The sequence below is a fragment of the Antennarius striatus genome, chromosome 4, assembly GCF_040054535.1.
Source record: "Antennarius striatus isolate MH-2024 chromosome 4, ASM4005453v1, whole genome shotgun sequence".
In the NCBI taxonomy this organism is placed as follows: domain Eukaryota; kingdom Metazoa; phylum Chordata; class Actinopteri; order Lophiiformes; family Antennariidae; genus Antennarius; species Antennarius striatus.
In genome coordinates, this window is record NC_090779.1 from 22,454,030 (window position 1) to 22,480,128 (window position 26,099).

The following is a 26,099-nucleotide window of genomic DNA, read 5'->3' on the forward strand; positions in this document are numbered from 1 at the left end:
CTGATCTGTGTCGCATGGAGTCCAGAGACGTTCAGCTCGGTGTTGTGAACAGATCCTCGATTCACGAACACGTAACGTTAATAAGTTATCCAGGAGCCAGCGCTGACACTTTACATGAAAGTATGTCACTAAGTCTTTACTACATTTATTATTTGAGTCTAGACAGACTCTCGCAGCGACCTGATTGGCCGGCAGAGCATCTGAACCAAGTGTCTCTTCCTGTTTCATCCCTCTTCCCTGCTTCGTTCCCTGGGGCCCATCTGTCTGAACTCTGTCCATTTCCAGCGCTGACCTCATAAAGATGAAAGTAAGAGGATTCCGCTCTGACAGTGTCAGACAGCGTCGCGCTGCAGCCCCATATAGGATAAAGAGCTTAGATATTAAACACATTGCAGCTTCAGATGCTGGACGTGATGTCCAGCCTGCTCTCCTAAGCATTTTTTTCTTCTTCTTGATTTATGCTCTCCTCCGCCATCAAAGTGACGCTCATCCGACAAACACAAAAGCTAATGTGTCTCTGTCGCCCAGCAGACCGTTTATTTATTCATGAGCAAGTGCAGCATTTGAGATAAAAATTCTAAAAAAGCATAAATAGGACCGCGTCCCGTCGACGAGTGAACAGGACGGTCCCATCTGCCAAAAGGCTGATGGGAGTTTTTTTTATATTTGTTTTTGCGATGCAGCAGTTTGATGAAAAACTCGACGACCGGGCCGATAATCCCCCGACAACAGCCACGCAATCCCTGATTTGTGATGTTGAGCATGCGACGTTGTTAACAAATCCGGGCGGCGTACCGAGGCGGCGAAGATCTATCAAGCCCTGCAAGGTCATCACCCTCAAGAACAGAGACGTCCTCCCCCACCACCACCCCACCACCCGCCGCCTCCCTCGCAGAAGTCGGCTTTAAACAAAACCAACGACAGGCGCGTCAGTCTTCCAGAGCTACAGCCCGATTCTGGCGCTTTCCTTCCTCGCTGTCAGGAAGTTACGGCGATGAGTCGGGATTGGATTTCGCCGAGAACAATTCGTCTCTGCCGCCGTGACCCGTGGGTGAACCGCCTCCTCCGAGGAAACGCTCCTTCATCCGGCTCAGATTATTTTCACTGGAGGGGGGGTTGTCATTACAGTTTTGCCGTGATTTGTCAGGTTAATGCTTGGTGAGGACGTCCCATCGGAAGAAGTGGAATCAGGATCAGGACCCCCCACCCCCTCCACCCGGAGGGAAACGGCGGCTCGTGCTCCCACGCCCTCTCTCCAACATTTATTTCCGTGCTTTGATTTCTCCGCCCCTCCCCTCACACTCCAGAGCTCGTAATCAATATTATTTATTGTGATGGAGATTAACTAGGCCTAATCGACACAGCCCACCCCCCCAAGAGAGGAAGTCTAAACGCCCCCGTCTCTATTAAGTGGCTGCTAATGAAAATTCAGTGTGTGAGCTGATGACTCGGTGTGGCACGCCGCCGTGAAAGTGATGATGGGGATTTTTTATTTATTTATTTTTTATTTTTTTGAAACAGACTGGCATCGATTAGATCCGGGATGCATGCTTGTGTAACATGCTAGTTATTGATCCAGAGATAAGGAAAACATTGGTGGCTTTGGGTTATTGTGCCGTAGCGTAGCAACCTGTTTCCACTCTTTCAACATCGCTCCTACTTATAAATATTCACAGGAACTCACAGAGGAGCGGTGAGAGAAGATTGTCATTGATGACAAAGCTGGTAGGTAGGATTTGAGGATTTTGCTGCCAGTTGGAAGCTTAGGCCTCAGATGAGGAACACACACACACACACACACACACACACACACACACTTGTGTAGGCATGTGTGTGTGTGTCCCACCGGTGTATATAAACGATGGGAATATCTCCATGTGACGAGTCACACTGCTGTTAAGAGCTGCATGCGGGGCAACTTCACCTCCTGATCCTTGGTCTATTGTTGTCATGGTAACAATCAGCATCCCACCACCGCTGTCACATCCCTTCCAACGCTCAGATGTGACTTAAGATTTCCACTCGAGTGGGTCGGAGAGGCGTTTCTTCTGCAGACAGTAAATCAGCTCAGCCGTCGTCTTCTCTGGGGATTCTGGGTAAAATCTGGATCAGCTGTTTAAAACCAACGAATCAGATCAGTTTAAACAGATCAATACGGATGTTTGTGTCTCTAATAGGCCGACTCTTAAGGACCGGCGGCTCTGGTTCTTCTTAGAGACCCTTCAGCTGCTTTGACCTGATGCAGGTCCAGACACGTGAGGAATCTCAACCCGTTCCTGACAGAAAAATACCTCCAGTTGTAGAATATTCCTTCTTCAGCCACCTTCTTTAAACATCCAGTGATGTCAAAGCTTCATCTTCCTCACCGATGAAGGTGTGTTCTAGGATTTCCTGTTTCTAGATGGCCCGGGGGCCAAATGTGGCCTGCCACATCATTTGACGTGGCCCACGAGAGCATAAAAAGTCAGTGTCTAAAAATAGATAGTTTAATAGTGGTGCTTTGGCCAAAAACTACATTTCCCACAATGCAATAATTAAGCCCATAACTGACAGAAATGTTTGAACAAAGTTAATGTTCTAACTTGAATTTGAAGGGGGGTTATAATTCATTGGATAGTTTGATCCTCGACTGATAGTTCTGTGGGTTTAAAAACCTGAAAAATTATAAAGGATTTATGCTCTAACATTAAAAACAAACATGTTGTTCCTGTGTGACTAATATTTTTAACCTGAATAAGTAATAAATTCAATTACGTACTTAACATTAAGAAGTGGTTACATTTAGTCACATTACATAGTTATATTTAGTTACGTCTGGCCGTTTGAGGACAGCCGTTATGCCGATGTGGCCCCCGGTGAAAATGACTGACACCCCTGCTCTCGGTGGAACAGGAAGTGAAGCCGTCGGGCGTTGTTTTTGTCGGAATAATGCGTTGATCCACTGAAGCCGATATTGTTTGCTCTTGATGTTTTCACTGAACCTTACATTTGAGTTGAATAATTCAGCGTCTGTATGTACGTAACCTCACCGGTACGATTCGCCCTCGGGCCACGACGCTCGTTTTCAGAGAAGCACAACAGGAACTCCATTTAGCTACAGCTAATTCTGCCCGCGCTCGGGAACGCGAGGCGGCGTACAGTCATGCTTCCACGCCGGTTAACAGCTGACAAGGGAACACACCGAGATGAAACGCTACATGCTCTGAAACGCCGCCACCCCAGGAGGCCGTTGTGTGCTCCCCCCCCCCCCCCCCCCCGAAACGCGATAAAAAAGCGTGCCGCGCCAGAAAGTGAAAGTTTTCGCGAGGTTGATGCGAAGGCTCACGGGATCGTACCGCCCCTCCGAGGGAAGCAGCCGTTCTTCAGGGGGGTGGGACGAGAACTCTTTGATGAGCTTGTATTTTCCAAAGTGGTGGAGCTGCTGTTTTTGTTGTTGGTCGCATCATTAGGGAAATCATCTATAGATGTTCATGAATACATTTAGCTCTGAGCTTCCTCGCTAGGCTACGTCTGTTCTCCTCTGAGGGCCTGTTTAACAGTTATCAAAGTGCAAAAATATCATTGAAGAGCATCCCGTTGTCGCCGCGGAAGCGGCGCTTGTTGTATCATTAGTGCGTTTTTAGGGAGTCGACCTTTTCTTTTATTCGTCTGCGAGGAAGCAGCTGGTGGATTTGACTCTGAAGAATGTGTTAATCCACAATAATGAGCTCCATTGTTTCGCCTTTATCATCATCATCCATTTTTATTTTTTTTTCTTCCTCACTTGAGCGATTATCATCAGCGAGCCGAGACAAAAAAGATGGAGACGCTGACAAGCGAAGAAGCTGCCGCCCAGACACTCACAGGAGAAAGTGTATTTAATTAGTTTTAAAGATAGCATGGCGCTCACGACATCAGCACCTCTGGAAGTTAAGCGCCGTCTTCACTCGCCTTTTGTTATTAGATGAATACGGTGGAAGAACAAAGAGCCTCCCCCCCCTATATGAACGTAGCATCCTTTTGATTTGGGTCTAATTGGGTGCACGTTAGCCTCTGGTACAACAGATCCAGCTAATTAGGCTCTTGTGCGTGTAATTAAAACGATGTACCGCGGTCGAGCTTCCAGCAGGGTGTGTGTTTAACAAAAGCCATTAAGAAATTTATCACCTGGAAAGATCCTTTATCTGGTCTCCTCCCAGCATCAGGTGTTTATTTTTGACGCCGACTCTGGTGGACTGAACCCGGGTTTGATCCTGGGTGAGCGTCTTCCTCATGGACGTTCTCCTCCCGTCCCGTTAAGCCCCGTATTTTCATTCCAACGCCACCTACAGAGAACTCTCCTCCTCCTCCTCGTTGTCCTTGCCCCCTACTCCCCTTTCCCTCCCCAACTCGTATCGCTGAATTCCCACTAATAAGGATACTTAGAGTAAATCCTTCCAGCTCCTCTTTCCAAGGCGGATTAAGGTTCCCACCCCAGGCAGAGGGAACAATCGCTGGAGAGGTGTGGAACAAAAGACCTCCTTGTCGGGAACCTGGAGCTTGTTTTCTGCCTCCTTTCTCCCTCCACCATCCGTGCATCCGTCCGCCACTCCTGGATTTGCTCCTCTCAAGTCTGAATGAACTCGACAGCTGATAGGAATAATTCCTGCAGAAGTCGATACACGTTCCCGGAGGGCGAGATATCTCCCCATCCCCATCGCATTCCCCTCAATAAAAACCACGAGGAGCGACAACAAAGTTCATTTAAAAAAAATGACGAATGGTGTTGACGCCGGCGTTTATCCCTCCTCTTCTCTGTCTTAACGTGCTCCATCACATGTAGAAATGAGGCGGCTCGCTCCAGCCCCCCACTGGAGTCTTCTAGCAATTAGACGAGTGCCAGGAAAACACATTAATCTGGCTATTATATCTATCCTTGTTAATTTATAGTTGGTTTTGGAGAAGCTCGCTCATTAATTGGCTGCGTTGGATGACACGCAGTGAAATTACATTTGCATAGATCATTTTTAAATTGCCACCCGGCATCCAGCTGGGAGCGTCGCTGAGAGGAAACCCGACGGTTTAAAGTGCTCGCCGGCAGTTTAGAGACGAGAGGTGAAAGCGTCGGAGAGAACCGGCGAGGCCGCCACCTCGCCCCGCTTTTAAGGGCGGCTGCACTCAGTGAAGGGTTGGGGGGGGGGCGGCAGTAATGGGCTGTCAAGCGGGAAAAGAAGGGGGGAGGGTCAATTTCAGAAAGGACTCTTGACTTTCATTCCAAAAAATTGAATCGTCCGCCGCCATTCAAGCGACCGCCCGCAGGATTGGAAATGAATGAGTGTCAAGCTGCGGGTTGTTGGAAACAGCGGTTAGCCCTGCAGCAGCAGCCGTGTTGGGGGGCGGTGGGGTGGTGGTGGGGAGTGAAGTGGATAAGTGGCCGAGGAAGAAGAAAGGTGCGGCGGAGTCAAAAGCGAAATTGAACACAGGGCCTGACCTTGGCGCGCTCCAGTTTGCGATGGCCCTGGTGATAATTCCTGCAGACGGGCAGTTTTTTGGCGGGAGTGCGAGGGAAGGGAAGGGACGGCGGTAATTATCAGCAAAGGCTCAGAGATAAAGAGAGCGGGAAACCATGAGCCAAATCTCACACACAAACGGAACTGGTAGCTGGCTCGTGTGTGGACCCGTGTCCGCTTCCTGATCTGTAAACACGGACTCCACATCTGACGCCTGGAGGCGGCGCCATGTCAGCGCACTCACCTGACATGAAAACACACAGACGAGGTACAGATGCAATCGCTATAACAAGCGGCACCCCCAACCCCCCCTCCCTGCCCCCCGTCAGGGCGACCCGCTGCTTATCAGGCCATCTGCAACCGGTATAAGCTGCTTATTCCTATGTGGCGGGGGCTAATTCCCTCTGACCTTTGCGTTTTGATTGGAAGCCCGAATCACTGAGCAGTTAATAAAGATTAATCACATGTAATCTTGATGTTCTTCAGGTGACTGTATGTGTGTGTGTGTGTGTGTGTGTGTGCGTGTGTGTGTGTGTGTGTGTGTGTGTGTGTGTGTGTGTCGGCAGCGGTTGAGGAGAAATGCACGTATTTTCAGGAGTCAAACCTGCAGTGAAGTGAAGACGGCGGTGATTAATCCACCGTGAGAAACTGTGTGTTTGAGTGTGACTGATGGGGTCGGGTTGATCCCTGCGCCGCCCAGTCGCTTTAGACCAACAACCTGCTCCTGTAGGGATAAAAGAGATCTTCTTTAGGGTTTGGACAACTTTTGATGCGATGCTTTTATATTTATAATAAGTATGGAGTGATATTTTTTTTATAATATTTGGCTGCTTTCCTACAGGTGCAATGATCCTAACATGTTCTACCCAAAATGCTTTGCTCCTTAAAAGGTTAAAAACTTTACTCGAGTTGACGTTGGTCATTTCGTTACCTCAGCTGTGTCGCTACTGAGCCACAGGAATCATATCTACTTCTGCCTCTTAGTGCAGCGCAGCTAGCTTTAGTGTGCGTCAAGGTGTGAAATGGGTTTCGCATCTCACTAATACGGACTACAGGTGAAGAGATGGGGGTTGAGGGTGGGGGGGTGGGGGTAGCGTGGGCTATGTGCCTCTCATTCCAACGGGTGTCCATCAACAATCAGGGCTGCTCCAGTTCCTTGTAGCCACCTCCTGGGAAACAGAGCAAGAGCAATCGTACAGCACATAGCATTATAACGTGTGTGTGTGTGTGTGTGTGTGTGTGTGTGTGTGTGTGTGTGTGTATGTGTGTGTGTTAGCGACGGTGCTGCATGCAGATGTGCTAACATTAACTACTGCGTTGCCTGCAGACTTTACACATGAGCTGCAGTGACTTTTGTCTGAGTCTGAGCCACACGTCAGTTCCTGTTCTCAGACAGGCAAACCTCGGTTATCGACCACAATTCGTTCCGGAAGGCCGTTCGAATAGCGATTTGTTCAAATTCCAAATACATTTTTCCTATTACAAATACTGTAAATTGTCTTAATCCGTTCCAAAATGCTAGAAAACTACCTTTTATTTTCAAAATAATATGTTACTTTAATGTTGTCATTTATATATCAAATTGTATAGTAATGGAACATATCAAAGAAATGTAAAAGAAAGAAGCAAACACTAGAAAGAAAGAAAGAAAGAAAGAAAGAAAGAAAGAAAGAAAAAAGAACCATCGACGTAATCTGGTTAGCCTGAGGTACGAGTTACCGTCATCTTTTGGACAGAAGTTTACGGTAACTGGTACCATAGGCAATGGAACGCAAATTAAGTGAAAAAATTATTGAATAAACCAAAATAAAAAGCAGATTACAGTTAAAGCATCAGAACAATAAAGTTAAGAATTTATACTTTTGTGGTGGTGAGCAGTTGGCGTACCTGAACGTTGGAGAGGAAGAGGAGGAGGACGGATGTTACTGCGTTTGTTTCGCGTTTCGACGCGTTTTCTGAATTTTTTGGTCGAATTCCGATTTGTTCGATGTCTAAAGCGTTCCAAAACCAATGTTGGCTTGTATATAGCACGTGTGACCCCTTCTCTTGAGGTAAGAACCCTCCTGTCCCCCCAATAACAAAACCCATGACAGGAGGAGAACCTTTCACCTCCCGTCTCTTTGATAAACGACTCCTCCTCTGTAATCGCCCTTTGCATCCTTTTCTTTCTCTTCTCTATCTTTATCTAAGTGATCGCTCCTCTCATGACTGACACCAACGCCTCCACCTGTCAGACAGTGTTTGGTCGTAGCACGGACGCCACCAGGGAATGGAGGGGGTGGGGGGTGGCCTCCTGAGTGGCAGCGCCACTGATCATCTCTGTGATTTCAAACTTAATTAACCCGGCCGTCACGCCGTGAGTCCTCCGTCCCGTCAGCAGCGAGCGCCGATTCGCTATCTCCTCTGAGATGATGGGAGGAGGAAGAGGAGACAGATGGGAAGTCGTAGCGCCGGCATCACCCACCTTGACATGCCATTAGATGGTAATTATAGTGATGATAATCCAGTATGTCCGGCCTCGATTCTTACTCTAACAGCTGGGCCGTCTTAGCTGGATTTCTGAAACCTGTTTTATCCACAGTGAACTTCCTCCATCATTATCCTCGATAAATTTAATCATTCACGATTATTTGCCTGCTAAAAGAATCTTCGTAATCCATGATGACATCTTCAGATTTAATATGACAAACATTCAGATGTATTGAGTTAGCTATCAGAGAGGAGACAAGAATAATGGGAGCAGTGGAGCCACTCATTCATTTTACTTTTACAGAAATATTGTCATAATTTTTATAAACTACTCATAGAACTGTATGGATTTAATTTCATTCAGTTTTATAGTTTGTCGGATGGTGTTTAGTTTGTTCTTAATGTCATTTAAAGGGACTGTTGTTGGAGTTGTTCTCTCCAACAATACTACAGTTATAAAGACATTAGACACAATACTACTACTATCTGGAACACATGCTTTCAACAAATTGTGTACGTTATTATTTGTATTAACATTTAAACTGTCAAAGTTTATTCTCAGTGAGAATAATTTCCTGTGTCCATATGTTCCAAACGCCGACTCAACTGAATTTAAATTAAAATCTGATCTTTTGTGAGGCAAACAACCCCAGTTGTAAATAAATAACTTAACAATCTTATATGTTATATGTTAATGTTTAGTAGGGGGGGGGGGTCTTGTTTCAGACTGTCTGACTCCCTCTAAGAAGTGCTGACTCAACCATCTCTACTGTGTATGGGGTGGTTGGGTTTTATGTATTTTTTTAAGGAGATGGGAGAGGTGGGGGGGGGGTTGAACCCTCTGGGGGCCAGTGCCCAATTCCCACCATCGACCAAGATTTCAGAAACACCTTGGTTTTTCCTTTCTCTGCAGAAACTGAGCGAAGCGAGGCGGGAGATTGATTTCTGACAGCCAGTCGCTCCGTCTTTTAATCTTTCTTTATCCTTCTCTCTTTTCCTTTGGTACTTACTCGCAGCCTCCACTCTCCTCCCGTCGTCTCCTCCCCGTCCGCCTGTCTGTCCTCCCGTCCGTCTGGTCGCTGACATTTGATGTGAAGTGGCGCGAGCCGAGAGCTCGGAGCCACTGACTCATAAAAACACACATGGAGGACTGGGTGGAGGGAAAGGTCAGGCCTGCTCTCACGGGGCCTAATCACCCACTCTCATTGAGTGGCTGGCCCACTCATTCCTAGTTGATTGTGTGAGTGTGTGTGTGTGTGTGTGTGTGTGTGTGTGTGTGTGTGTGTGTGTGTGTGTGTGTGTGTGTGTGTGTGTGTGTGTGTGTGTGTGTGTGTGTGTGTGTAATGTGATCACGGGTGTGGTTTAGCTGCTGGACGTAAGCAGCTATAAATGCCCATTCCTAAGCAAACGATTAGCCGGTTGGGTCAGGCGACACACAAACATGCACAGACGTGTACCCAATCCTCTTGGTGAACATGTGGAGAACCGGGGGCCTCATGATGTTTGGGGAGGGGGCCTCCAAGGGACCCGTTAAGCTTGGCTTCGCTCCTGACTTTTTTACGGTTGCCGTTTTTTACGGCCGGTGATGTTAGCACGCGTGCCGACGCACGCCCGCCACCCGTCTGCACGTCCTCCCTCCTACTCCCGCTCCATCATTAGCGAGCATTCAGCGCCGGGGCTCCAAGCCGGGTTTAGAGGAGCCGCTGGCGGAGCGGGCAGCAGGGATTAAGTGTTTAAGAGACTCAGCTGCTCCGGCACTCCTGGAGCTCAGCGTTTGGCCGCTGAGGCCCCGTAATGGTGTTTGTTTAGCCATTAGTCAGACCTTGCTTAGCAGCTCCTCCCCCTCCGGCTGCAGGAGCGCCGAAACACGGAGGAGGAAGAGGAGGAGGAAGTACAAACCAATATTCATGGTAGTCGTTTGGAGATTTAGTCTTGTGTGGAGACAGGAAGACGTTTCCCTTCCTGTGATTGGTCGCCACCGCCGTGCCGATCCCAAAGCGGCCTAGCGGCGGGAGATCTTCACCTCCATTTAATTTTATGAGGTCGTTCTGCTGCTAATTCAGCCGTTACCTGATGCTGACCTTTCCTCCGTCTGCCGGAGAGGAGCTGAATAATCTTTTGATTGCCATCCGTCATTAGCAATGATTGAATATCTCCACCGTGACACACTGAGTCATCCACACTGTGAGTCAGCTGACGGATGGCTGTCAGCGATCACAAAGACCTCCTGAGGCGCGCCTCCCATCGTTCTCGTCCCTCCTTCCACCCCGGAGATTTATTTTCTGGACTGATGTTGTCATTTCCTGCTTCAGCAGGATGACTCCTGATCTGATCATCTAAGTGCACAGGTGTGACCTACCTGTGTCTGGCCCCGCCCCTCCAAAAGCATGTGGGCGTTCAGTCTTGGCACGTTTGTGCTGTTATCTATTCTCCTACAACGTTAAAGGAAGTAAAATAAATCCTGGAGGAAATGACATCATGACACGGAGGCGGGGCTTTACTGTTTGTGAACTAACAGGAAGTCTTTGTGAAGGCATTTCCCTGCTGGGCGTACGTCAGCTTCTCCCACCCGCGGCTGAATTACCCGAAGAGCTGCTGGGAATGGGAAAGTAATCTGATTTCTAACCTGTTAAAGGTGAGCTAACTGGATTACCCAACCTGCTACCAGATTACCATCTGAAGAAGATTCCCCAGCAGACCTTCAGGGGTCCGGGGAAGCCCAGGTTTTAGGTCCGGTATTAAGGGGGGGGTTAGCCAGTCTCCAGTCTATGAATAGCAGATTCTATAAGACTCTGACGTTTCTAATTAATTATAGACCACATCTATAATGATTTATGTCTGTTTATGTAGTGCCTCAGAAGCAGTGTATTCATAGATCATTATGAATGCATAATAACTCACTGTGATTGTCTCTAGGAGGCATTACGAATGTGGTCTTCATAGAAAGCATGAAACCGTAATTCCCAGTGGAACCAGACTCAAACTGGGCATTGAGACTAAACCACATTAAAGACGCCTTCGCGGCTCATTGGAATTTATTCTGCTGAAGTGAAATCATTACAGCCAATAAGGTGTGTAATGGATTCTTTCCCAGCAGTCAGTCTGTCTGCCTGACTTCTTAATTGCGGTTCCTGAATGTAAGCAGAGTCGGGAGCGAGCGGCGCCCCCGGGGCGGCGCTCAGGCGAGACGCCGCCCTCCATCCATACGCATCCATACGCAGGAAGTCGAAGTTTAAAACCGCGAGCGATCCGACGGGGCTGAAGTGCCCCTGAGCAAGAGGATGAATCGTTACCTGATCTGAGAAACAACCCCCGAGGTCAAGATCCATCCAGGCGTCGCCCAGAGGTTGGTTTCCTGAACTGTTAAGCGATTGGTTGATGGACAGGAAGTGACGGGGGACATCGCCGATCATGCTTCCTGTTTGTAATGTCAAGATTTTCAGTTTCTAAATGTAATTTTTACCTAGCCGGTCGGGTCAAAATTTAATTTAAAGACATCATGAAGGCATTACAACTTTTTCGGCCTTCTCAGGTGTCAAAGATGTGTGTTTTAAACAAACAAACAAACAAACAAACAAACACATTACCTCCTTTTGTGCAATTTTTTGTAATTTATATCGATCTGAAAGCAGTCGTTGGATGTGGCGGTGCCTTTCTCTCAGGTTCTGGATCTCAGCTGCAGGTCTGTGAGTGATTGGGGTCGATTAGGCGAGCTCGTCTCTGATTGGTCGCCTGCTACAGTTTGAGTCTATTAGAAACCGTCTGGACGTGGCGTCGGTAGTGGAGGAGCTCCTGGCTCCTGCAGGCCGGGTCGTTTAATCAGGTTCCCCTCATCCGCCAGCTGTGTCCACACTGCAAACAGTCGGCTAGAGCGTCCAGGTGGGAGGGGGGCTGGGGGGGGGGCAGGAGGGGGGGGCAGTTAACGCTGGGAGATCAGCCCAAGCGGCTGCCGTCCAAAGAGAGAGGTTACATTTGTGTGTTTGTTTGAGACAAACAGAGATTGAGCGATTACAAGAGACACGGAGAAGTGTATCCCTACACACACACACACACACACACACACACACACACACACACACACACACACACACACACAGTTAAATCTGGGTTGTGAGCTTTTCACTGCTCAAGTGTCCAACTGGCGGAGAGGAGATAACAGGAACCTTGAAAATGGCGATGGAGCTGCAGACGGGCAAACGCAGCCCCGCCCGTCCTAATGAGGGGGGGGGGCTGTGGCAGGGGGGAAGGGGCGGGGCTACTCTCACGCCCCTTGACTCGTGGTCATACATCAAGACAAACGCACATGACACGGGACACATTTCCACATGGGAGGGAGATTCTCTCACCGATTGGGTCGTTGGCCAGATTTAAAGGCTTCAGCATGTCTGATTGGTCCCATCCGGCCAATCAGGCGCCACCTGACCGCACCCACTGCTCTGGTTCTGCCCGTCAGTCAAACTGAAATAAATGAACTGCCAGCTTTGACTTGGGTGTAATTGTTCATGTGGATACTGGAGTGCCTCCTACCCCGCCACCCTCCCTCCAATTCCGTCTCCTGTTCACCTTCTCCTGATGGATGCTGGGAAATTATCCACCCCTCGTCCAGACTGACCCACGCCGACGCTATCGGGCCCACACAGCACACCTAGACGCGGCAGATGCATCCCCTCGCCATCCTCCCCGCCAGCCCCCAGGCCTCTGGGGAGACGCTGGTCATTTAAAACCATTTACCTTTATCATGGTGTAGCAGAGGAAGGGGCCCCAGCATCGAGGACCCCCACCCCCCCACCACCACCCAACACACACACACAAACACACACACACACACACACACACATCAGTGTCAGAGCAGAGAAACTGCTGAATATGAGTGATAGCGGCGTGGGGTGAGATCCTATTATGTTCGGTGGCGGGGGTGGAGGGGGGGTCTGTTTTTTATTTATCATATCGGTTTCTTGTTTTAATGAGACGCTCCTAAACTCGCCGGGTCAGCAGTTATCATTTCCTCCTTCCTGATCCGCCGCTCCCCCCGGTGGAGGCACGCTTCCTCCCGGCGTGGCGCCATCCTAGAGGAGGTGGCCGCGGCGCTCGGACCGCCACCACGGGCGTTAGTGGCCCGGTGTCAAAAAGCAACATGGCGGGGCCTGGAGGAGCCTTTGGTGGTGGTGGTGGGGGTTCAGGGGATTGGTGATGGGGGGGGTATTACGCCGTCAGCACTTCCTGCTGTGATGCTGCATCCGAGTGTGTTTGTTCACCGCTGCGTTTATCTTCCTTCCTCCCGCGCCAGGAGATTCTCCTCCTGTCCAAACACATCCTGACCCGTTTGGAGGGGAAGTGTGTGTGTGTGTGTGGGGGGGGTGTGTGTGTGTGTGTGGATACGCCTTTCAGTTTGCAGGCTGAAGCGTGTTTCATCTCAGCAGCTCCATCTGATCGGAACAGAAAGCTAAAGATGTGAGCTGATAAATCGGTTTAAGTCAGGCAGATTAGGGCCCAGTCCCAATTCTTTTCAACCTCATCTTCCAGCGCTCTGAGTCACGAGTGGGCGGCGGTTTGAGAATCTCCATCCACGGAATGGGGTACGCGTCCCGTCACGTCGTCAGTCGGATCGGTTTTGTTCTGGTAATAATCACACATCATCAGGTCATCGTTCATTCCTCTCCTGGTGGAATCGGATCAGATTACCGGTTCCTCAGACATCCCAGAAAAGCAGTCCTGACAAGTCAAGTCTCTAAAGCTCCTGGACTGTTGTTATAATGCATGATGAGTGTTTATGAATGCATCATAAGAGATTCTGGGTCCTCCATTTAGTTGCACTTGAATGCAGATGGGAAACAGTTCAGGTGTCTCATTGGTTCCCTGGTTCTTCCTTAATTCTCCCATAATTCATTGCAAACGTCCCACTTCAGAAAAGGATGTGTTTTTGTAGATAAATGTGAAATATTAATCTAAAGGTGTAGTTGATGTTTACAATCCAAAAAGCTTTTGTTCCGTCTCGACTCTGAGGTAAAACTCATTAACAAACTCGACTAAGTGAAAACATGTTTGACTTTTCCTGTAACTCATTAGTCGATGCTTAAACTGCACCAATCAGGAACTTTTAAATTCTGCGACTCCTTCGCTGGCGTGTTCGGCATCGTTAGCAAATGATGCGTCTCATTATAATTTATCCCTGGCTGTCGGGGGGGGGGGTTCATTAGCCTCAGGCTGACGCAGATGCTAAATTTAGCCGTGTTGCATTCGCTAAAGCCCGGTCACCATGTTGGAGAAACGAAGGTAGAGAAGCAGGGCTCATTTTCCACCTGTGCCCCCTCCACCCCATCCCCATCCCCATCCACAACCCTCCCAGGAGACGTCTGCCTCTCTTCGGGCTCTTTGAAGCCTCTTTAATTCAAGCGTTCAGGATTAAACCTGTGAAAAAAGGATGAAAAGTGATGGAGCGACAGGAGGAGACATCCTGGGAGAGGACAGGCTGCTTTGAAATGTGTTCAGAATTTCGGTTTGCTCTGACCCATTATGCAGCATCTGAGGGGAACTTGGTTTCCTCTGATCGGGGGTGGGGGGGGGCAGCTATAGGATTTGCATGAATAGGAAACGGCCTCTTTGAAGTCACGGATGTAAGTGGAACGGGAGTTTGTGAAACCTAAATGAGCGCCTTGAGACGTCGTTCACCGCAGACGCAGAGTTGCTTCGTCACGCCGTTTGATTGGGAGTCAAAGGATTGAGTGATTTTCTGTCACAGAGGATGTTGACATAATCCAGCGTCTCTCTGTGGGGTCGAGCGAGTGGATGTGACAGTTTGCCAAAGGGTTTACCCGCATTTATAGAAGAGACTGATGAAGATAAAGAATCACCTGATTCTCCAGGTGTTTCCAACAGAAGACGATTCAAATTAAGGGTCAGGAGCCAAACTACCTCAACCTCCAAACCGTTTCCCCCATCAAGCAGCAGCTGGTCATGAGAAAAACGTCCATATGCTGACGTCTAGTCCCTGAAATGTAATTAGATGAACACAAATTGAGACGTAATTAGAATAAAACGAGCTTGTAGAACTGTATCGCCCTGCAGGAACATAAATCAGGGATTAAAGTGAAGGAAATGGGGAAATGGAGGATAATAAAAGATTAAAGTGAGACACCGTACAATACAGATACACAGTATGCTTCCTGTGAAACCACACTAACTTTAAAGTGAGTCTATTGTGAACCCCCGATGGATGCTTTTAACACCCAGTCACGTGACCTACCTGTTGCCAGGTAACGTCGTTAACGCTGATGTTCCACCAGGTGGTTTACTTTAAGCGTGAAGCAATCATCACGCTCTTTTGTTGCCTCGATCACAACTCACAAATTCAGCTGGGTCTAATTTTCAAAACATTATAAATATCCTTGTTTTAAACATTTTAGTAATCGTTGATGAAATGTTTTCCACAATCTGTTTTTATTTACATCTTACCCAGCATCCTAACTTTTTTTTTTTTGGAAACAGATTTCTAGATGTTTTGTTGCTAAAAAGCTGAGTTATTCATCCACATGGCGTCCGTTGTATTTCGTCCAGCCGTTAGTTAAACGCTGGCAGCCCCCTCCTCTGAATTTAAGCGATAAAAACCAGCTGCTCATATTTCTGTCCTGAAGAAGCACAGGCAGAGATTTTATAGCATCGTTTTAAATTTAATTGAAATATTTAAGGCTGGGGATGGAAAAGGGCACAAAGTATTTACACAGTGAAATTGGTTGGGGTGGGGGGTGGGGGGGGTGGAGGCGAGGCGGTTAATGCGTATAAAAATAAAAGGGAGTAGTGGGCACTTCAAATCAGATGGGAGTCACCGGTAAAATGAACAGGTTCCCCTTCTGGATAAATATCCCCCCTCCGTTTAGTCCGGTGAGGAACAACAGGTTGAGAAATCCAGCAGCTGGTTATCACACGTGGGTGTTTCTAGGGGGGGGGTCTGAAACCACATGACATCATGGTCACACAATCGCTATAGAACAGGGGCGTTCAACTCGTTTTCACTGAGGGCCACATCAGCACAATGGCTGTAATCGAAGGGCCAGATGTAACTAATAAATGTAACTAAATGCAACTTAATGTACTGTAAAATAAATGTAATCATTCCTTAATTTTAAATAACTTAAATTATTGCTTATTCAAGTTACAAACATTACATTTGCACAGAAAAAAAACATGTCTGTCTGTTTCTTTTAATTTGTCAGGTTATGAAACCAGCAAAACTCCATCAATCAAGGACCAAACTATCCAAGAGAATAAAGAAAAATAACATCAAACACAAGTTAGAACATTAACTTTCTTCAAAAAGTTTTTGTCAAAATTAAAAATGGGCTTGATTATTAAATTGTGGGAAATTTAAGTTTTGGTCAACGCACTCTGGACGTATTTATTTTTAGACACTCTGACCTTTTATGCAGTTGCGGGCCACGTAAAATGATGGTTCAAACAGCAGCCGGGCTGGACGTGTTTCACAGGATCCCGTGGGATCATTTTTCCATAGACGTCGTTCTTCCTGGGAGCATCAGTAGAAGAAGCTGGAACGGATCCAAACCTTTTAAAGAGGATTTCATTGTGTTATGGTTCGACATCGAGCTCTCTGCCTTAATCTTTTCTGATATTAAGTCAATTAAATCCAAAATAAGTCACCCTTTATGGAACTGGTGCAGCAAGTTGAGTCACACGCAAACCGCTTGTTAGCTCCAGGCCGTTTTTTTTTTTAGTCGTATTTTAATCTCAATAACCTGAATCTGCGTCTCGATGTGATTCACGCGCCGCTCTGTGGGATCAGTGTCACCCACATGAATGTCTCCTCACCGGATCGTTTCATCTGGTCGGGTGAATGAAATGAATTTGTGCAGTTTAAATAATTAAAACAAGGTCAAAACGCAGCATAGACTCCCATTTGTTGGGAGAGCATCACTGTGTTGAGTGTTATTATGGGATGTTTGTCTGTGTCTGTCACAGTCCACGCATGAACCTTGAAACTAAAATACTTCACATATCAAACTAAATTTAAATGTGTCTCTTCACAACCCTGGACAATGTTAGAAAGTGAGAAATAAAAAGTTCAGATATGTTCAAATGTTTCTCTGCTTTTATCACAAAAGGAATGAAATGTGAAGATTTCTGAGACACACGCTTGCTATGCTAAATTTTGCTTCCTTGTTAATGTTAATTACAGTTTATTTGCATCACGTTAATGGACTAAGTGCTCATTATTTAGTCCAATTTAGAAACAGGAATCATAAATGAAGTTTCAGCAATCTTAAAATTGTAACAACAAGAAATTAATTCTGCTTTGAGGAAATTCATGTGAACATTGCTTCCAGTCAGGAAAACATGCAGCAGAAGGTTTTTCGCACAAACTGGTAGCGTGGATGCAAAAGCAGCAGTACTGCTAATCTGAGAACATCCCAGACTCCAACAAGACGACAGGAAAAAATTGTACGACACCTTTATTTTGTGACAATCTAGTCCATCTTGCAAACTTTTATTCAAATCTGTACATAAATATGAATGAAATTCAAGTGGTGGCTTTAGAAGTGGCTAGAAGCTACCTGCATTCCTCCGACTACACACAATGCCTTTTAAAAAAGGAGCAGAGATGAAGGTGAGAGGATCGATATCTCCGTTGTATCTCAGATCAGTATTGACTTTCTGTTAAAGCTGTTCTGTTTCTTTGAACTGATTGGCCGTCTATGTGACCAACGGGCTGCCATCATGTGATGCAAATGGTTCATGTACACTTCAAATTGCATTTAAGTGCATTAATAATGAAACTCTCTGTTTGTTCTCACCAGATATGGCGAGCTGGATCTCCCTCCTCTTCTTCCTCCTCTGTAAATCCGTCTCACGAGCCCAGCGGGAGAGCAGCGCCGATTCCATCCAGGAGTTCACCTCCGAGACCTACATTAACAATGTTGTCCAGGACCTCCAGACGGGCCGCATCTACCTGGGGGCCGTCAACGCCATCTATCAGCTGGGGCCGTCGCTGCGCCTGCAGGCTCGTGCCGAGACGGGACCCAAAGCGGACGCTCGGATGTGTACGCCTCCTGCTTCGGCGTGCCAGGACACAAAGCTCATGCCCAACCTCAACAAACTCCTGTTGATCCACCCGTCCCACGGGAGCCTCATAGTGTGCGGCAGCCGGTACCGGGGCATCTGCTCCCTCCTCAACCTGACCAACGTGGAGCAGCAGCTCTACTACAGCGACAGCAACGGAGAGAGGACTTACGTGGCTAGCATAGAGGATAACGTGAACGTGGTGGGCGTCATGTCCACCTTCTCAAAAGATGGGAACGTCTTCAGTGTCTTTCTCGTTGGGAAGGGCTACGGAAGCCTGGACAGCACAAAACTCATCAGCACACGAATCCTTCAGGACTACCGCGATTGGGTGGTGTTCGAGAGCATCATCGAGGCGTCGACGGTTCAGACGACGCCCTTCGTTCCCAAGTACCTGCACGACTTCCGCCTTGCCTTCAAAGAGGAGGGTTTTATTTACTTCCTCTTCTCGCGGACTCTTGACGGTTCGGATAATAAAAACCTAACCTTTATATCTCGTCTTTGCGAAGACGACCAGCACTACTATTCCCACACGGAGCTCCAGTTAAACTGCGGCCCCAATAACCGATACAACAAAGTCCAAGCCGGGTACGTGGCCGCGCCAGGGAAAGAGCTGGCACAGATCATGACCCATTCAGGTATGTTCGGTAAGGTGGTCTCGTGGCAGAAGGTCCTGTTCACGGTGGCGAGTTCTGACGAGGACGACAGCGACTCGGCGCTCTGCATGTATCCACTCAACGCCATCAACGAGCGGCTGGTGGACATCATCAGCGCCTGCTACAGCGACTCAGGGAAGATATCCGGGTTTCCCGCTGTGGATATCCCCTACTCGTCCAAAACTGACGAATTCTGCACATCGAGAATCGCAGTACGTACCTCTGTTGTTGGCTGTTTGGAGTTTTAAAGGAGTCTGAGTGAAATAAATGAGTGCAAAGTGTTTTGCAGATTCCCTTTGCTAAATCAATAATGCATAGACGCATTGCTGTTTACTTTCTGCAGATCCTTTTGTATTCTGCTGCTCTTCCTTCCACATCTGTTCCCATTGTATTAGGTTCTTGAAGATGGGAGTTTGGCGGGTTAGGGTTCAAGTTGATTGTCTATATCTTCTGTCACATCCTTTGAATGAAATCTCTTTCTTCTACCTTTGTCTTCAACAGAAGGACACGTTGGAGAACTTTAAGTGTGGGGGCGACTTCCTGCCTTCCCCTCTGGCCAGCAAGCCCAGATTCGCCCTGAAGGCGGATGCGGTGCTGACCCAGTCGGACCTCCTGACCGCCGTGGCCGTGGCCGTTGAGAACGGTCACACCATCGCTTTCTTGGGGAACAACCAGGGGGAAGTCTTTAAGGTGGGGGGTTTCTGTGCTTGACTGGTTTTGTTTTTACCCATGGTGCATTAGAGGGTGGGGGTTTTACAGTAAAAACATTGTATTTGACGGTGTTTTTGGGCTCAGGTGCATCTGAATGAGGAGCCGTACATCTACAGCAAGACTCTGGTGGACGGAATTGGGGAGAAGATCAACAAGAACCTTTTCTTTGACCTCAACAGCAGCCACATCTACATCACCACAGAGAAGAAGGTGGGTGTGTCAGCAGAATGTTTTCAGACCACAGGAACCCAACAACTCCGTAGAAACCACTTTTGTTGCTCTGGAACTACCGAGGTTCTCACAAGTGGTTTTTGTTCCCATGAGCTCTGTGAGCGTACACAGGATCGGCTCAGGTTGAGAATGACTTGTTTTTAAATAATGAATAAAGCCCTCGTCTGTCAGTTTATCATAAATCAAGATGTATAAATATACTAAATGTGAATATTTATACTTAGAAATTGTTTGCTCATTATAGAAACCACTCTGCACTACTTTCGTACCCTGGTTGCTTAGCAACACCTTTTGTTGGGTCGTTTTGTAGGGTTACAAGATTTTAGCTATGTGACCCGGCAGAGACATTATTTTTTATCAGTGAACTGCAGTTTTCATCTGATTAGGAAAAGGGATCTTGATCTGAGAATGACGAGCAGAAAGAGTCCCAGTTTTGACTACAACGCCCCCGCCGACGCTGTCGCCGCTAAAACAAGCAGGGAGAGATTTACAGTGGTGCTCGCAAAACCGTTGACCAAACTGAAGGTCTGACGTAAAGATATGTGACAGAACTGGACCACTGAAAATACAATAACCTGTCTGGATTACCGAATGGGATCCAGATTACAATCCAGACTACAATGCAGATCAGATCAGCATTGGGTGTCCGAATCCAATCCATAATCCACACATGGTTTCAGACCCCCCCCCCGCTCACCGGGTCTCCGTTGATGATGTTTCATGTCATCACGCTGCAGATCCACAAGGTCCCGGTTCAGACTTGCCTCAAGAAGACGGACTGCCAATCATGCGTGGCTCTGCGGGACCCGTACTGCGGCTGGTGTGTCCTGGAGGGCAGGTGAGAACGCACACACCTGTAAGCGTGTGCACACACACCTGTAAGCGTGTGCACACACACACAGCAGGTTGTTGGGTGATCTTCCAGCTTTGTATTTCAATAAGAGTTTCGGTGTTTAAAGAAAATTTTTTTTGTGATTTATGAATCCTTTGCTCCTACAGATTACGTGACTTCTGCATATCTTAATGAAATTTTTATAGTCATGGATACACAACTTGTTTTTTCATAGTGATTTTTTTTCCTTTTTATCAACAGAAAACGGAATATTTATAGATATATGTTAGTACCTACGAGGGAGAGCGTAGAGCAGTCGGGATAAATTTGATTAATAAAGACCTAATTTAATTAAAAAGTCTTATTTAATACGTAATTTTTGGAAGTTTCACCATACTTTTAGAATCTGTGCTGTATTAAAAGGTGGGAGGATCTGGTTTCAGCTGTCTCGCAGTCACACCTTATGGTTGCAGTAAATAATATATTAGCATACTATTAATATTAAACAGGTGTTTTTGGCCCCTCCCTGTTGGTCCCCTGCTGTTCCTCCCAGCAGAGCCGCTGTGAGGTGGATTAAGACCGTTAAGAGTAAAAATAAAATGATTCAAACTAATTTACTCAGCCTGCGTTATGTTTTTATCACATGAAGCCTCACCAAACCTAACGGCTCGTGTTCCTCTCAAGGTGCACCAGGAGGTCTGAGTGCCGGCGGGCGGAGGAGAAGAACGGCTGGGTGTGGAGCCCGAAGCAGGAGTGTGTGACCATCCGCTCCTTCCACCCCTCCAACCTCTCCTGTAAAAAGACCCAGAAGGTAGAGCGCCGCTCCTCCTCTTCCTCCTCTCCTCACTCATTCCATCCCTCTGTTCACCCTGCAGAGCTCCATCTGCTAAAATCCATGAATGTGAGTCATAACCAATTCCTGCGAGTCAGAGACCCCGGACTCGAGGTCGTCCCGCTCCTCATCGATCCATCCTGAAAACTCCAGTCGCTCCGACTATTAACCCTTTCAGCTTCAAACTGTTCCTTTGATTGTTTGTTTGCCGATCAGGTGACCATCGGCATCCCGTCCCTTCCTGCCATCGGACCTTCCGACCGTCTGCACTGCGCTATCCGGGATTTCCAGAGTGAGGGAGCCATGTCTGACCCGGGTCACATCACCTGCCATCTGCCCAACCCCTCAGAGATACCACCCACACCTGAGGACCAAGGTACTGCCTCTGGGGAGGGACGTTTCTGGAATGTCAGTCTGGACCAGCTCCAGGAGTGATGATGATGATGATGATGATGAAGTGTGGTGTGGAAGAGGGGCCAGGATTTGTTTTCCCGCATTTTTTAACATTGCTCTGTCATTTCTTGACATTTTAATTTCTCAGGGAATAATGGATCTTTTATGAAAAGCAATCCAACATATTTAGAGGGTTGAAACTCTGAGTTTTCTGACTTTGCAGTGGGTGGATGAGGTTCGATGGAGTTGAAGGGGGGCCGCTGGGCTCTGGTGGAGGTTTGTGCTCTACCGAGTGTTTGTCTGGTTTTTGAAATGTAATCTATCATTTCTAATGATGTTAAAAATGAATGCTGAATCTGTTTGGCTTTTCTTCTTGACCAATCATAAATTACAACCTTCGGAGTTTTCCAAGCAAGTTGTGACTCCATTTATTTAGTTGTGCATTCGTCCAGCGATTTCCCTTTCCTCCTTCAGCATGTTAGCATCGGCATTTTGAGCTTGAATCAACACAGATTAGAACTCTGGTTGACTGAGAAGATGCGTAGTCAGAGGCCATTCTGATTATTATAACCGGGCTTCCTCTTCCTCTGTCCTCAGACTTTGTGGCCGTGCCGGTCAGAATCTTCGTCAATGAGACCGTGGAGCTCGCCACGCGGGACTATAAGTTCTACAACTGCGCCGCCACCGTGAGGAAATCAGAAAACACGCCGTGAGTCAGACACTTAATCCATCAGTTCTGCTCTACCGCCCACCGAAAATACACAGCGACACTGAACCCAGCATCAGCTGCCAGCCTTGATGTGAACGCATCACCCTGCAAGAACAGATGAGAGATCAAGTCTGTTTGTAAATTGTGATTCATGGCTGTTTCAGATGCACCTCTTGCATTTTCTCCCCAGCGTTTATTACCGAGCCAAGGAAATTGCCTGTTTCCTTTTCATTAATCAAAAAATGAAAGTCAATCTCACTTGTTTTTCCCACCCTGCTTATTTTTTCCTTCATTCCTTTCACACTCAGGAACGCGTGATGAACGAGCTTTGCTTATGTGAACTTGCTCAGATCCATTTTGTTGTCAGCTTCATGGATTTTCGTGCCGGACAATCTTTGATGAGTTTGCATGTTTTCGTATGTGTATGCATTCCTGCCTCATTGTGTGTGTGTGTGTGTGTGTGTGTGTGTGTGTGTGTGTGTGTGTGTGTGTGTGTGTGTGTGTGTGTGTGTGTGTGTGTGTGTGTGTGTGTGTGTGTGTGTTTCTCCTGTTTCCAGGTGCATGTCGTGTGTGGCCAGTCTATGGGGCTGCCAGTGGAACACCAGAGACCACACCTGCAGCGACATCGACGAGGTGAAGGACTCCGACATCATCAAACATGTTCAGGTTTGTTTCCAGGGCAACCTTTGGGTCACATGTCAAAGCTGGAAAAAAATCTTGAATCCTGATTGGTAGCCTGACAGCATCTGGGCATCACTCCTATAAGGTTAGCATTAGGATGCAGCTTACATTAATATTAGCATGCATGCAGCCATCATTATACATATGATCCTGCTTTAAATACCCCTGTAGCTATTTTTGGATGTAAAGTGTTCCTGGAAAATATTGCAGGAGTTTGAAGCGACGTGTTTAACGTCTGTCTGAGATTCCTTAGAGATGAAAGTCTCTCCTGACAATAAACTAAAATCCCAGAATCAGCCGAGTCGTGTGAGACAAAGACAGCAGCGTGGAGGACGTCACTCGACGAGTCAGCAGATGTTTCAGAGATACTGTTATCTGTCTCGGGAGACGGCGTGTCCGCTCTCTTGTCGTCGTGTTGTAGGTGATTCAAAGGATTGTGGCGTCTCCTCAGGGGTCAAACGAAGGAGCCAAGTGTCCTCGGTTTGAGAATCCGGATCCTGTGCTGATCCCGGTGGGCTACAAGACTCGGATCAGCTTCGAGGGAATCAACGTAAACCGGGTGAGGAGGCGACTCGGAGCTCCTGGGATTCGCTCATTTATTTAAACCTCTGTAAACTGGATTGATTCCAATTTTAACAACAGCAGAAATCAATACTCATCTCATACAGAAATTGCTCACACGCTAACAAAAAGCGACGCTAACAAAAGTCCAGCATAATTTACAGACCGGCGCACATCGAGAGGCAATAACACAAACTGCCTTCCAATCAGGAGAGAGCAGGTGGGTGGTCACATGACCTGCATTGCGCCACACTCACAGCGAAACCTGGAAGAGTGAGTCAGCCAGACCGGCCCCCATTAATCACCAGGCTGATAACAGGGGGCCATTAGGGGGCCGGTCCTCATTAAGGGCTTCCGGATGCTTTGTCCCTGTATAGAAAATCAATTTACATTCCAGCTGAACTAGTCATTCGGTGGTGATGCTACAGGTAACGGCGCTAACAGCTGACAAGGGAGGACCTTGAGGTGGGGGTCACACCTTGACTCTGCAGACATCATGTCATCATGCTGTTCTCAAGAGGACAACCTCAGTAGAGTGATTGGAAGAGTCAGAGACGTGCTAATCACAGTATTTGTGGCATCGCTAAAGGTTTTATGTAACGTAACGCCTTAAACCCCCCCCAGTAAAGACCTGCTGCTGCTCACATCGCTTATCAATTATATCTGGGAAACGACAAGAGAGCTGAGCTCAGCGACAGCTCCAGGTAGAGCCGGAGCATCCCAGTAATGAATTATATGATATCTAAAATACTCAGAGGGCATCAAATTTAAATTAATTTACCTAAAAGTTTGATTTACTTAAGTTTTAGGTGTAGATCCAAATCTTCATCAAGATCCAGAAAATGTAATCTGACTTCTTGGACTATGTTCACAGGGTCTGGACAGAAATCCAGACTGACGTGGGATTAGATTGAAGCTGAAAGTGATTGAATCAGGAGTCAGATTTCTCTTAGGTTCCTGATCTACATGCCAATTCGAGATTTAGCTCTTAATGCTAAGCTAAGACGAGCTGTTCCTTCACATTTACTGACTGATTGTCCAACATCATTTCTGGTTTTCGTTTGCTCTCCAGAATCGAGGTTTCACCATCGGCACCGAGCTGATGAGAAACATGGAAGAAGACGTCAACTTGGAGGAGGAGCCTTTTTACACCTTCAGCGGCTTCAACGTGAGTCACACACAGCATTTGTCACCCCAGAAGTTATATTTCTTTAACGTTACAGTAATTTAAGGAGAAGCTTTTGCCCATAGCAACTGAGAATTAGTGCTTAGCGATGAAAGCTCAACCAATCACAGCACAGCAGAGAGGAATCTGACGTAAAGCTCCTAAAGTTTATTTTAAGGTCAACAAAAAGACTTTTTGTTTTTTCCTCAAAGAAAATCATGAAAACAATACATATTAGAAATATGCAGGTCTATTATTTATATTAGAACGGTGGAACCCCCCCCCCCTTGTTGTCTAGTGCCCCCTAATGGACAGATGCTCTTCAATGGACCTGATTCAGAGATTAGGAGACAAGCAGTGCATCGCCTCCAGCGATGTTCTTCAGCTGGGTATCCTCCAGAATGAGTGGAAACAAGGAGTCCCTCCTTTCCTCCTGTCTTGGCGGGGGGGGGGGGGGGGGGCAGCAGCCCACTCTGTTAGCAGAGAGGAGCTTAAGAGCCATTAATCACTGGATTCTGGATTAATCGTTCATTTTCTCCTGTGTTTTTTTTTAGTTTTCGTACGACAAGTCTCCAGAGACCAACGTTCTTTTCTACGTGAAGCACAAGGATTCAGGCAAGAAGATGGACAGTACTCTGAATGGTACGCTCCCCCACTTGTTATTGTGGGATTTGATTGTTTGTGATGCTCCATGTGTTCACTACAGCTCCCAGCGGGGGGGCCTCCTTCACATGGGAGGCAGCTGCTCTCCAATGGAAATAAACAGAAAATTAATATACTGCCACGTTTTTACCAAATGAGGAGGATTCATTATAATGTTTATCTCATCATGCAAATCAAATTAAATCACACAAGAAGCAGATTCATCACGAATATAAAAATTGCTGTATTGTGATGTATTTAATAGACTAAGGAAAATAAATCAAAAAATACAAATACTGTTAATTATATTATATTAAACACCGATCTCAGTTAAAACTGTGTTTAACTTCAGACATGATACTCAATCCTTTACTTATTTTCACCTGTTCTCATTAATAAAACAACAATAAAAACGGGCCACACAAATACACACACACACAATTTAAAGACTAGAGGGCAGCGCCGGTTCAAGAGGGGAGCAATGCATGAACATGTATTTCCATTAACATGTACCTCTAACAACTTCTTTACGTGTTTATTTGTTTACAGGAAGTGGAGTTTAGATTTGCTCAGAAATGTTGACATGAAAACTTTCTTCAATGTCAAACGATGAATAAATGGAATTAGCTGAGGCAGAATATTTGAGTCATTTGTTCTAATTAAAGTATTGGTTATTTATTA

The 26,099-nt window shown here is 46.9% G+C and overlaps 1 protein-coding gene across 1 annotated transcript in view; it reads left to right on the plus strand.

Moving 5' to 3' along the window:
- Positions 1 to 26,099, plus strand: part of plxnb2b (plexin b2b) — a 111,542-nt gene that overhangs the window by 57,304 nt on the left and 28,139 nt on the right. The window contains exons 4-14 of the mRNA XM_068312349.1: positions 17,744 to 18,873; positions 19,163 to 19,351; positions 19,457 to 19,582; positions 20,341 to 20,441; positions 21,120 to 21,246; positions 21,484 to 21,643; positions 22,258 to 22,369; positions 22,927 to 23,035; positions 23,502 to 23,609; positions 24,684 to 24,779; positions 25,331 to 25,418. Coding sequence (XP_068168450.1) covers positions 17,746 to 18,873; positions 19,163 to 19,351; positions 19,457 to 19,582; positions 20,341 to 20,441; positions 21,120 to 21,246; positions 21,484 to 21,643; positions 22,258 to 22,369; positions 22,927 to 23,035; positions 23,502 to 23,609; positions 24,684 to 24,779; positions 25,331 to 25,418 — 2,344 coding nt within the window. The 5' untranslated portion in view covers positions 17,744 to 17,745. The remainder of the gene's footprint in view (positions 1 to 17,743; positions 18,874 to 19,162; positions 19,352 to 19,456; positions 19,583 to 20,340; positions 20,442 to 21,119; positions 21,247 to 21,483; positions 21,644 to 22,257; positions 22,370 to 22,926; positions 23,036 to 23,501; positions 23,610 to 24,683; positions 24,780 to 25,330; positions 25,419 to 26,099) is intronic.